Source organism: Benincasa hispida, chromosome 8, assembly GCF_009727055.1.
Source record: "Benincasa hispida cultivar B227 chromosome 8, ASM972705v1, whole genome shotgun sequence".
Taxonomy (NCBI): domain Eukaryota; kingdom Viridiplantae; phylum Streptophyta; class Magnoliopsida; order Cucurbitales; family Cucurbitaceae; genus Benincasa; species Benincasa hispida.
In genome coordinates, this window is record NC_052356.1 from 34,099,895 (window position 1) to 34,112,612 (window position 12,718).

Here is a 12,718-nt window from a genome sequence, read left to right on the forward strand (position 1 = left end):
CAGAACAAGGAAGGAAAAATTTGCAGAACGAGGAAGGGGAAAAATCGCAGAACAAGGAAGGATTGAAAAAATTGCAGAATGAAGAAGGAAGAGAAATTTGCAGATTTGGTCTTGCTCCTCGGCCACATTGACTTGCATGTTGAACGAGGAGGCTTAAAAAAAGTTCCAATTTTAATCATTATAGAAATTTCATCCTACAGAAAATTTCCCCAAGAATTTAGTAACTGCACAACTTTTGACTATAGCCTTTCATTACAGAAGATAAAAAATTTCTGAACAATAGGTCACATATACATGTGATGCAACTAACATACACATCACCATGACACAAGACTTAACAAATTCCAACCCAAAACATTTTCATACAAGGATCTCTACATAACTATCATTCAGCCTTATCACCATATAAATCTTCAAACAACCTAATGACAGATTTTTCTGAAATGAATCTCTAAGTGCTTAAAAACGTAATTTGGAGAAAGACGAAATTATTCCAAACATGTTCCAAGCAAGGAATCAAAGGATAAAGAATATTTAAGGATAGCGGTAGCTATGCTTATAGTTGTTTCTGGTGGCGCAGCAGCCGATGCAATAGATGATAGTGATGACTGTGAGAACACAAGTGTTGAAAATAGCAAAATGTCTCCATTCCTTGCGGATGTTGGCTAGAATTCCGCCTTTGCAAGACTTGCAATCGTAGCACAGAATGGTCTGCTTGTTGCTCCAGGCGGTGCAGTCGCTGTCAGTCACCGCCGGCCCTGCTTTTGGGATTACCCAGTATGTGGCGTTCTTGAACTTGAACCCGCAATACGTCGGTGGCTTGCAACAACCCGACTTCAAATAATTCGAATTGGTTTAGAAACTCATTGAACACAACAAGAGGTCAGGAATTATATTAAGAAGAATTAACATGCAAATGATAAATGTCTGGAAAATGGGCTGAAATAATCGTTTTTAAGTTTCAAAACATTTTTTAAGACTGAACTAATTTTTCTCAATTCATCCCGACAAAACCATACCAAATCCTTTTTTATCTTTTCAAAATTAAGACTTACATGTCAAAGATTACATACAGAAATTTGAAAAGAAAATTGACATATTCAATTAGACAATTGATAAAATAATTAGTAAAGCAATTTGAAATTTAGTGAAAACATTTGATAGGCAACTCAGATTATATTTTTAGATTAGTGCAGAATTATATTAAAAATATAAAAACAATCACACAATTACTCTAAAATTCATGTTATAAATTCAATTATATTCATATTACATAATAATAGTTATACAAAAAATTTAATATAAAACAAATTCAGAAACTAATTAATAATGGTTTATATTCAATCGTGAGTAACTAAATATATTCACATTTTAAAATTTTGTTTAAAAATTAGAATTTAATTTATAAATCTACTACTTATCTGAAAACATTCTTTATTTTCAAATTTTTGGTTTTAGATTCTAATTTAGCTTGAGTTTTGTATAATAATATAAAATTTTGGAGAGAAGTAAGAGTTGGTTATAAGATTTAGAAAAATTAATTAAAATTTGATAAAAAAAAAAGAGTAGAATCTGTATTATGGAGAAGAAAATGTTTAACTAGTTGGGTTAGTTATGAAAAATGAATCTTAAAATGGGTGATTTTTGAGAATTTAGAAAAGTTTGGATGCATAAATGCAAAAAATGGGAGGGAAAAGCTAAAAAGGAACCTCAATCGGGGAGAGATTGTGGTTGAAGAAATCAGCCTCTCTTCCATTGAATTCCTTAGCAAGGTTGTGACACATGAGCGTATCAATTAAACAACTCCGAATCCGAATCCAATTTTCATCACTAACGACGTAATTCTGAAGCCAATGCGAGTAATCCCCAAGCCGATATTCTTTATATCCCCTTCCAGATACGGCCTGTCCAATTCCTTTGTTGGTCACCAATAATGAGAAAATTGTGAACGCCATTAACGCTAAAATCAACAAGAACAACACAATCAGGTAGAGGTAGAGGATGGAATTGAGGCGGCAGCAGGATCCAATTAGGCCAAACAACGAAATGACGAAGAAGAAGATTCCGACGATGAGAACAGGGTCCTGAAGGAACTTTTGACAAGCGGTGCCGCCGTGGTTGCGGACGTGGAGGGCGGCGAAGATGGCGATTAGGCTGATGATTAACGTGCAACAATTTAGAAGACACAGAACTATGTTGCTTAATCGACACATTGTTTATGTTTGAATTGGTTGTGATGAATGTGGGGAAATTATTTTTAGCCCTAATTGAGGGAAGGATTAGAAGAAGACGAAGGAGATGGAAAGAACTTCGTCTCTTCCTTTGGATTCAAGAACCTCACATAATTATATATATACCTTTTCTTATAGAGAAAAAAAATAATAACAAAACGAAAACAAAAGCATAAACGGTAAGGAGGGGTTTGGTGAATAAAACAATTCTAATGGTTGGTTGGTTTTCTTTTTTCTTTTTTCTTTTTTTAGTTCATGAATATATTTAATCCTTTTTTCTTAAAAATACATACATAGTTCAAAATCATTTCATAAAATACCTAAACTTTAGTTTAAAAATCACTTCATAAAATACCTAAATTTTAGTTTGTAACGATTCGATTCCAAGACTTTCAATTTTGTAATAATTTGGTATTCAATTCTATAACAATTTAGTTTTTGAACTTTAGTCTATTTTCTATAACAAGCATTAGTTGAGAGCTTCTATGTTCAATAATAAGACCAACGGTGGATTAATCTATATTCATAAATTAGTATCCATAAAGAATTTAGGGTGTTCGATACTCACTATGCAAAATTGGACTTTAATGTCGGTTTAAAACTGACATTATAGAGGTAAAATATCAGTTAAAAATCAACATCAAAGATCATCTTATAAAAGGTTTTTAATGTCGGTTGTCTTTAATGTCGATTTTAAACCGATATTATAGCTAACCGAAATTTCAATGCCAATATTCTTCAATGTCAATTGAAAATACACCATCTTCAATGTCGGTTTATTTTAAACCATCTTCTATGTAGATTCTTTTACCAATTGTTTCAATAATTTTCTGATATTTTTTTTAATACCTCATTCTTTTTAAATGTCCAATCTATTTTTAATGTCGATCAAAGAGTTAAAACCTGACATTAACAAAAAATATATACATATATTTTCTGTTAAGCACGTGCAAATGAATAATATATTTTTTTAAAAAATAATATTTCTCTTATCCGTACATGTACAAAATAAAATCTTAATTGCTTTTATATTATGATTTCAACAAACGCAAAAATTAACTAACTTATTAGAAGAAGGAAATAAAACTAGATAACAAAGAAAATAAAACATATTCATAATTGTTATATCAATTTGACCAAATAATCATAATAGTCACTCACAAAGTTGAGTTCAATACATTTATCATAAAGGAAGTAGCGTAATAAAGAATTGGAAAATGCTTCATAGTTATCCATTATTTTTCATGCACTTTCAAACCCAAAGATCCTAAAATACCGGCAACAAGAAAATGAAGATAACATTCTGTGAAATATTTTAAAAGTAAAACCTTCTATGCATGAAATTAAAAGGATTAAAAACCTAGGGAACATTATCATATTTTAACGGTAGCATTATGACGAATCACAACCACTATGACAGGGAGGATTGAACAAATAGTCAAACAAACAATAACTTCAATCAGTTATGATTAACTGTGCATCGAGGGCAAAACAAAACATCGATGATTAGCAAAATAACTTGCAAAATAATAGTTTCCACAAGGTCGTGGGATAGTTTCCATGAAACTCCACTAAGAAAAAACTATACATAACACAAATTCTGCATCACCCAATACAATAGAAGTGCCAAATGGTGAAGAAAAATAAAATTTTGGAAAGAAAAACTTCCAAACCCCAAAAAGAGTAACCAATATCAAATCAACTACATACAAAACATGTCAACAACTCATGCTTGAACAAACATGCCCACGTTGGGGTTTAAGAAAATTACAGTAATTGAAAATGTCTTATACAACAAGTAATTTTCATTATATTGCAAGTAAAGCACTAAAATGAAGAGCTTAGAGCTGCTAAATGCAAGTGTAAAAGAGAAGGAAAAAGAGTGATAGAGAAGTACCTTGGTTTGTGGATGCTTAATAACCACTGCTATTTTCCATTCAACCTTCTTTTGGCTTACATTCTATTAATTTCCATTGACCTCTTTGGACAAAAATCACCACTTTTGTCTTCACATCTATGTCCTCAATCCCCAATTAGAGTTTGATGAAGTTTTATTGAAATAAGGATTTAAAAAAGGAATCAATGTGGGTCTTAAACAAACAATCAAAAAATGGTAAATATTTTATTTATATAGGATTTAAAGAAGGAATCAATGTGGGTTTTCCTCTCTGCCTTTCCCTTTTTAGTTTCTTCAACAACAGCAAACACATCAAGTTATCAACAATAAAACACAGATGAATTAAAAAAGAAGGATTTGCAAGAATTTCTAACAAAATTGATCCAGCAACAAGAACTAGAAAGAAGAGGGAACTTTCAGGAATGAGTTTTGAGGTGGAAAACTCGAGTGTGGAAAGGCTGATTTACAGACTGGATAGTTGTTCGTAGAAGGGCCTATTTGTTCACATCAATTATCATAATTGTTGAATTGCTATTATTCTCAGTGGTTACAATAAAATGATTCCATTTACACCTTTAAATGCACATATGCAAGGTTTCACAACAAAACACCCTTAACAAATTGACACATCTGTGAAAATATAAAGGTTCCTCGCGGTAATACATGTGTACGAACTGGTAAGTTTACCCTGAAGTATTCTATACAATTTTTGTGATGCCCACACCTGCAGCCTTGATGATGGTGTGTTGCACTTCGTTATGTCTTTTGACTAGCATTGATTAAGTCTGAACTGTAAATAATCGAAATGTAAAAAGAAACTAAGCGTAAAGAAAGAAGAAGAGAATTGGGGAGGATTAAATCAAAGGCCGAAAAGTGAAAGAATTTAGGAAAAAAAAGAAAAAGTACCAGGAGATGGAGAATTGTCGTGATTCTTCTTGGCAGTGGCTCGCACCAGAAAAGCGGGAGAGGAAAGCTTGGGTCTGAATAGACAGATCTCAAGCAGGTGAAGAAGTTCTTCGAACAAAAACACAAAGATTCAAACCAAGAGCGAGCTTCATCTTCCTCCATTTACTACTCAGGGATAAAATAGCAAACAAATTAAAAATGTTCTAAAGATCTGAAAATTTCTTAAGGCATTGAGGTCCTATATGAACTTGCTGAGAATGGAGGTGGGATTCGCAATATAGGGATGGCAACAGGGTCGGGACCGGAGCAGGGGCAGGGATGCATTCCCCATCTCCGTCCCCGTGGAGATTTTTAGTCACCATCCCCAACCCATTCCCCGTTTTGGGATCGGGTCGGAGTCGGGAATCCGTTTAGGGATTTGGTCTTGGGGGAAAAACTCTCCACTTTTTATTTATATATATATATTATATTAATAATAATATTAAAATTAAAAACAAAATCAGCAACATTAGCTTCAGGTTTCTAATTATTATTATTATTATTATTATATATTAACAATTTAAAAATTGGGTCGGGGTTGGGGTTTGGCTTCGGGTTAGAGACGGGGTGGGGATCCCTCCGCCGTCCCCAACCAGGGGTCAGATTTAAATCCCCAATTTGACCCCGTATTCGGAGTCGGGGACTCCCCGCCATGATTGGGTCGGGGACCTGCAGGGACCTGACCCCATAGGTCATCTTGGGTGTACGATGACTGAAGAAAAACAGAGGCTGGATTTGCACACGGAGGTTGGATCGACGAACACAATCGACGAGCTGATGCCGAATCTGCACGGCGAACGGACCTGTACTCACGATCAACAATCGACAGACCACGGTAGACTCTTCACCCACAACGAATAGCAAGGGTTTGGATGAGAGAAGTGAGAAAGAAGAGGGTATGGAGGATTTGGAGGAAAGAAGTGAGAAATGAGATAGAAGAAAATTATTACACCAATTAAATGAAAGATAGATGATACTTTACTTAGAAAAAATAAATGGGGATCTACAATCAATTTAAAATCGACATCAAAGATCAACTTTTTTTTAAATCGACATTATACATCTGATTTTAGACCTAAAAAGTTAAATTTCTTGTAGTGACTAATTATTCAAACTATTTCACATTAAAGGAGCAAGGACATGGAGTTGAGTCTTTCTCTTCTTTGGCTAGAAATAGATCTAAAGATCCTCTAGAATCTTCTTTTAAGAAATTAGTGGCATGCCTCTAATAAGTTTCAAGATGTTTGATGTATTTGGAATACATTTTCAAATGTTTAATTTAAAAAATAAGTCATTTTAAAAAGAAATTAGTGTTTGACAACCACTCAAATAAGTTTTGAAGAGAATTTTTAATAGTTTTTATCAAAAAAAAATTATATAAAAATAAATTATTTAAAAATTATATATATATTTTTTTAGTCAATCCAAATCCAACCTTCTGTTATGCCATCCTAGTGGTTATATTACAAGATTTTTTACTCAGTTAATTGCAATTGCAATGTTGTTATCCATAAGTTGGCCTCAGTTTGATCTATCTTGTCTGTTTGTTACTAAAAAAAAATAGTTACAAACTATTATTATATTAATATAGTGATATTTTAAGTCATTGAAGCAAATTGGTATCGTGGTATAGTTGATTATCACGTCAGTCTAACATACTAAAGATTTTCAATTTAAGTTCGGACGTTGCCAATTTTAATTTTATTTTTATTCTAATATGATAATGTTGTTAGTAATTTTTTTTAAAAAAATACAATTACCAATTAATTTTAATTTTCCTCACATTATTGTTTAGTCAAACTCGATAAACTATTTATGTCTTTACAGATCATTGATACGTTGTTAACTAAAATCACATTTATCACCTTTGTTTATTTACCTGACCGATGAGTTAATATTTAAACAAAATGAATAAAAAATATATTTTTTTAAGAAAAAGAAAAAATAATGGTGACTTTTTTTTTAATGTAAAATAATGATTTTAAGTTTATTCGAACTATATAGACCAAATCATAATATTTATGAAGTTTAAACCATATAGGAAGGAAATCACAATTATTTCATCAATTGAAACTAAACCCAAATAAAAGGAACCAAATTTAGAACATATCCCCTTTGATATAGAAATAAAAGCCAAACTTTATTAATAACTACTTTTTAAATATTCTTTAAAAGTGTACAATAACTTTACATGATGAGGATATCCTATTTTATCCCATTGAAGCAAACATTATCAAAATTGAGGCTTCACTCTAACAAGTTTATTAAAGTCTCCTTATTACGACCTTTACTAATATCCCTAGTTCAGAGGGGTTATTCAAAATTTTTCTAGGTATTGTTGTATGAGCATGTTGATTTAAGTATGTTACTGATATGATTATGTATGGGACCATGAGGTATGTACTATGATTTATGCTGTGAAATTTACTGAAAGCATGATATGTCCATAGATAAGAATGACGATTTACTCTCCTAACACTACTATGTTACCGGAAGCTGACGGATTTTCCACTATGTTATTAAACACCAAAGGGTCTCTTACTATGTTATCGGAAACCAACGAGTTTCCTACTATGTTACTGTAAGCCTACAGATTTCCTATTATGTTACCAAAAACTGACAAGTTTCCTACTATATTATTGGGTGCTGACGGGTGCCCTATTATGTTTGTGAGTCTTCGGACCACCAGATGTGTGTTAGATTGAGTTAAATCACTTACTAGATGACCATCCAAGACTTAGCTTATCATATGCATGTCCTATCAGCTATGGGGCACAGACACAGACATAGTTACACGATACGGATACGATCGGATATGGTGATTCGTCAATTTTCTAAAAAACTAAGATACGGATAACTCTAAGGATACGACATTTTTTTATATATTTTTTTAATATATATATTTCTAAAAAAATAGGATACTGGTATGTTGAAGGTACATTTTCTTTTTCTTAAAAAAATCTAGGATATAGATAAATTTAGTATACAAGTTAATAGCAATAGTACAAAATAGAATACAAACACTGAAATACAATACTAAAAAAGCAACATCTAAGATGTTGAATTACAATAGTTAATAAAATGCAATAGAAAAATGACTCATATTAGAAAGAAGAAGAAGATTAGAGGGAGAAATATGAAGATAAACGAACAACTTTTTCATTGAATTGTTGAAGATATCCAAAGGGTTTATATTTTGGTGGATTTTGTGGGAACTCAAATGTGAAGATGAAGATTAGATGATTCTAGGATTTGGTCTTTTATTTATTTTTGTCCTTTTAGTTTTGGACTCGAGTAGTGGGAGGTTTTTGAATAGGTTGCCTAGATTTAGATTGAGAAAGATTAAATGAGTTGCTTGTCTTTTTTTCTTTAAAAAAAGGTACGCGTAGAAATAGATACGTCAAATCGCGTGTCAGATACGTATTTTGGAAGTATCTGGAAGTATCGGTATCCGATATGTGTCTGGTACGGATTCTTTGCCTCATATGAAGTATTCGTGCTTCATAGTCTATCAGTATGTAGCATTTATTGTATATAAGTGCATAACCTGACTCTGGTAGTGGGGTTACTTATAAGTATTTTATACTCATTCTTTATTATAAACCCGGTAGTGGGGTTACTTACTGAGTATTTTATACTCATTCTTTATTATCTTATGTTTTTAGGTAAGGGTAAAGATACATCGACGAATAACATGATGAATCTGTGACCATGCCACTAGGATTAGTTAGATGCTTCCGCTCATGTTTCCATGTTTACATGTCTTTAAATCTTAGTTTTGTAATTGAATTTAGAAAACTTTTAGTTTCTACACCGATGGTTGTTTTAGATAAAAATTTTCAGTGATGCTTTATTTTATTAAGGGCACCCTGATTAAAGTTTTTTTTAGTTTAATTTTAATAAAAGTTATTTATTTTATATCAATTATTTGGTTTTAGTCAATTCATGAAAAGTGTCGTTTTGAGAAGCATATATGTATATAGTAATAATCTAGCACAAATTCTAAGAAGTTAGGTTGTTACGAATTAAGTAATAGTAAAGTAATGTCCAAAAGATCAGTGCTTGTTTTGGGAACGATATAGGTAACCAGCGAATTTCAAAGTCCTATAATTTGACTTGCCGAACAATTTCTAGTACGTTGTACAGTCAATCTAATATTGATAGTAGATTATTGATGATTTTACATAGCAATCGCTAGCCGATTTAGCTAATCACTTCTAAATTGAAATCGCACCAATGACATCTCTTGTATGCCTTTCATTTAAAATGGTGGCTTATTATACTAGATTGTGAAAATTAGAAAATGAGTTTTATTATTTATGAGTAATTTTACTATAAATTTAAAAACCATATACCCATATTATATTTTCTTACATGAAAAATATTATTATTATTTAACTACTTTTTGATAAAAATCAACTTTAAATGACTAAATTAAAAATTTATTAAAAATACAAGAACTAAATTTGAACAATTAAAGATATAGGCTAACATTAAACAAACTTGAAAGTATAAGGATTAAAATGGTATTTTAACCTTCTTTCCTATACACTAGAAAACAATCTTGAAATAATTGTCACAAATAAAACTAACACATAATATTTACTAGGGCAAAATGCATTTTTTATCTTGGAGTTGATGTTTATTTAATCTTTGAGATTTTAAAAGTGACACTTTAGTCTCCGATGTTTGGTAATAGTTTTAAATGGTCCTTATGTTTTGACCGTTAGTTAACTAATGGAAAAATGACATTGCAAATGGAGTGAAATTTTTTCTTTTTTTTTAATAAATGAAACTTAAGTTGCTTTATTTATTTATTTATTAATAATTTGATATTTTCTCGTTCTTCTCCACCCTCCCCATGAGTCTTCTCCTAAACAAAGAAAAGAAAAGAAAAAAAAAAAAAAAAAAAAAAAAAAAAAAAAAAAAAAACAGTCTTGCTGCCATTGTTATCACCATCTTACAGTTGCCCCACCAACCACTCAAGTGTGGAAATAAATGATTGAAAGAATGATACAGACGACCAATCATCGGAAACTACTGTGAAATGATTCTCAAATGTGAAAACTTGCTCTCTTGCTTCTTCAATTTTGAGTTGTTCATACAAAGATCTCCAGTAAACTTAAACAAACACAGAAGTAATTACAAAAATAAAATCTCATAGAAAATTTGGACTAACTTGATTTTCTTTGAAAACACATATCTACACACCGTATCAATACATAACAAATACTAAAGATTTTAAAGGAATGAAAAATTAAACACATGGCAAAATAGGCACTAGTTGTTAAATGTACCTACTTGGAGGGGGAGTCGGAGAAGAGAGGTGGAGAACAAATAAAAGAAATAAAGCCACGTAAGCTTAAACTAATATAAAATTATTAGAAATAATTGTCATATCATTTTTCCGTTAATCAATTAATGGTCAAATTTGACATAATCATTTAGAACTATTTTCTAAATCTCAAGAACTAAAGTGGTACTTTCTAAATCTTAGGGATCAAAAAGACGGCAACATCAACCTTAAGAACCATTGTATTTTACCCTATTTACTATTTCTCACATTTGTACCACAAATAGTGTTATGATGAAAGGTTTTTGGTTCAAGTTTGGGCAATGCCATTTTTTTTTAATATTATTTATTTATGATTTCTACAAACACCTTACGAGAAGTTATATAATGCAATTAAAAAAAATTGTTATTTAAAAGAAATAAGAGATTGCAAAAAGGAAAAGGAGGTTGAAAGTTATTTTAACAATCGAGTTTTACAGTTTTGCCATCTGGGTTTTCCGTTTAATAGAACTAGTAGCGGTGGCACCGTTGTTAAACAATCATGGCAATCCAAAAAGCCCTCCTCGGTGTTAAGACTGTCTAATTCTTCAAAAACCCACATAGAAACCATCGTTCATGATCAAATTCCAAGACCCTCAAATGTCATCTTCATCTTCGCTGATAATTTCGACTTTCTCTTCTTTGCTCTTCGTGATCGTATTTTGATCTTCCAACGAGCAAACGACTTGTGTCAGCAGTCTCCAGCATGCGTGATAGGCTTCTGACGAGTGGAGACAGTGAGGAAATTCTGATGATTCGAATTCACCGTTGTTATACAAGTTCATCGGAGAATGGGAGAGAAAAATGAAGAGGAAAAAGGACGGTAGGAGAATGATGGAAAGTGAGAGGAGAGAGAAATTGTTCTTTATTTTTAAATTTAAATATGTCATTTTTATTATAAATATCATAAATTATATATAAAATAGATACTCATTCTTAATGTCAAAAAGTCAAATGTCACTCCCTCTATACTTCATATATATACTTATGTTTTGTAATTACTCATTCTTAGTGTTCATGTGATCAATCTCCTACTTGCCAAATTGACTAGTGACATTTGGTGGGTTTTGAATCACACACATTGGGCAAAATCCAAAAAAAATTGGAGAAAGTGGAGAAATCCTTCCTTTTTTTTATTTACTTGTGTTATTTATTTATTTCATATATTTATATATTATGTTTAATTTATTTATTTTATTAGTATATCAAAATATATTATATTATTTTAATATTGGTATCTCTGCTCTCATTGTGTTTCTTAAGTTCACAATAGTTATCGTTACGAGCTCCTATTGTTTTTCTCGCTAAAGGTAGGTTTTAAAGGTATGTTGGTTTTTCTCTTTTCGTTATAATTAATAAATTAAATGTTGTTTTATATATAATATTTTGTAATAGTGTTACTATGAAAATATTATAAAATTAGAATTTGTAACATTTGATATTGATGGTTAGAATTATTTGTCATTAGGGCTTGATGCCAAAATACACTTGGATGCCATAAAAATGTGCTCATCGAAAAACAATTTTTCTTCCTAAAGCTCGTCGTAAGTGGATGCATTTGAGACTCAAAAATTTTAAATCAATATGTTAAATAAGACATTGTTCTACATTTCGGATATGTTCCTGCAATAATAATATCGAGAGAAAGGTTTTAAACAATATTCTGAATTAATTTCATGTCTTCTCGTGGTCGAACAAAATAACGAGTTAGTGATGGAAAATCATGAATCTCGACCAACTGGAACAACGTCATTCCCTGAAGTGAATGCTGTGAATGTTAATAATCGTGGTCGAGGTTGTGGTCACGGTCAAGGTTGTGATCTTGGTAGATAAATAAATAATTATTATTTTCATGGTGGTCGTTTTAATCATTCAAATTTCTAAAGAACCACACAAAATAATGATCACAAAGGAAAAACTCCACAACATAAGAGTTCAAAAATTGTTGAAAATAAATGCTTCCAATGTGGAATGATTGGGCAGTGGGCACGTACCTATCGTACGTCCAAACATTTAATTGATCTCTATCAAACCCCCTTGAAGGAAAAAGGGAAAAATTTGCAAGCAAATTTTGCATACTAGAATAATGAGATATTTTACCTATCTAGTATAACAGATTTAGATATGGCACATTTTTTCAAATCTCCTAAAGAGAAAATTGGCACATTTGATGGTATAACAAGCATTTCTTTTGATTTTGAGAATATTTAGTATTAATATTCCCTTTTTTTGCTTTCATGTTTTTTTTCCTTAGTTAATATTAAATTTTGTATATTCCAAGTTTTATTTTTCTTATTGTAATTATTTTCTTTT

The 12,718-nt window shown here is 31.2% G+C and overlaps 1 protein-coding gene across 1 annotated transcript; it reads right to left on the bottom strand.

Moving 5' to 3' along the window:
- Positions 1-393: 393 nt before the first annotated feature.
- LOC120083823 (tetraspanin-11-like) lies at positions 394-2,307 on the bottom strand. The gene is made up of 2 exons (XM_039039709.1): positions 1,710-2,307; positions 394-834 (listed from the first exon to the last, which is right to left on the bottom strand). The coding sequence occupies exons 1-2, from the start codon at positions 2,211-2,213 to the stop codon at positions 535-537; spliced, it is 804 nt and encodes a 267-aa protein (XP_038895637.1). The 5' UTR covers positions 2,214-2,307; the 3' UTR covers positions 394-534.
- Between the last annotated feature and the right edge of the window lie 10,411 nt (positions 2,308-12,718).

What these genes read in the sequence shown, in the direction of transcription:
- LOC120083823 (XM_039039709.1), bottom strand. Translation starts at nt 2,213, where the DNA reads ATGTGTCGATTAAGCAACATAGTTCTGTGTCTTCTAAATTGTTGCACG. An exon ending in ACAATCTCTCCCCGATTGAG is followed by an intron (nt 835 to 1,709) that starts GTTCCTTTTTAG and finishes AATTATTTGAAG; the next exon opens with TCGGGTTGTTGCAAGCCACC.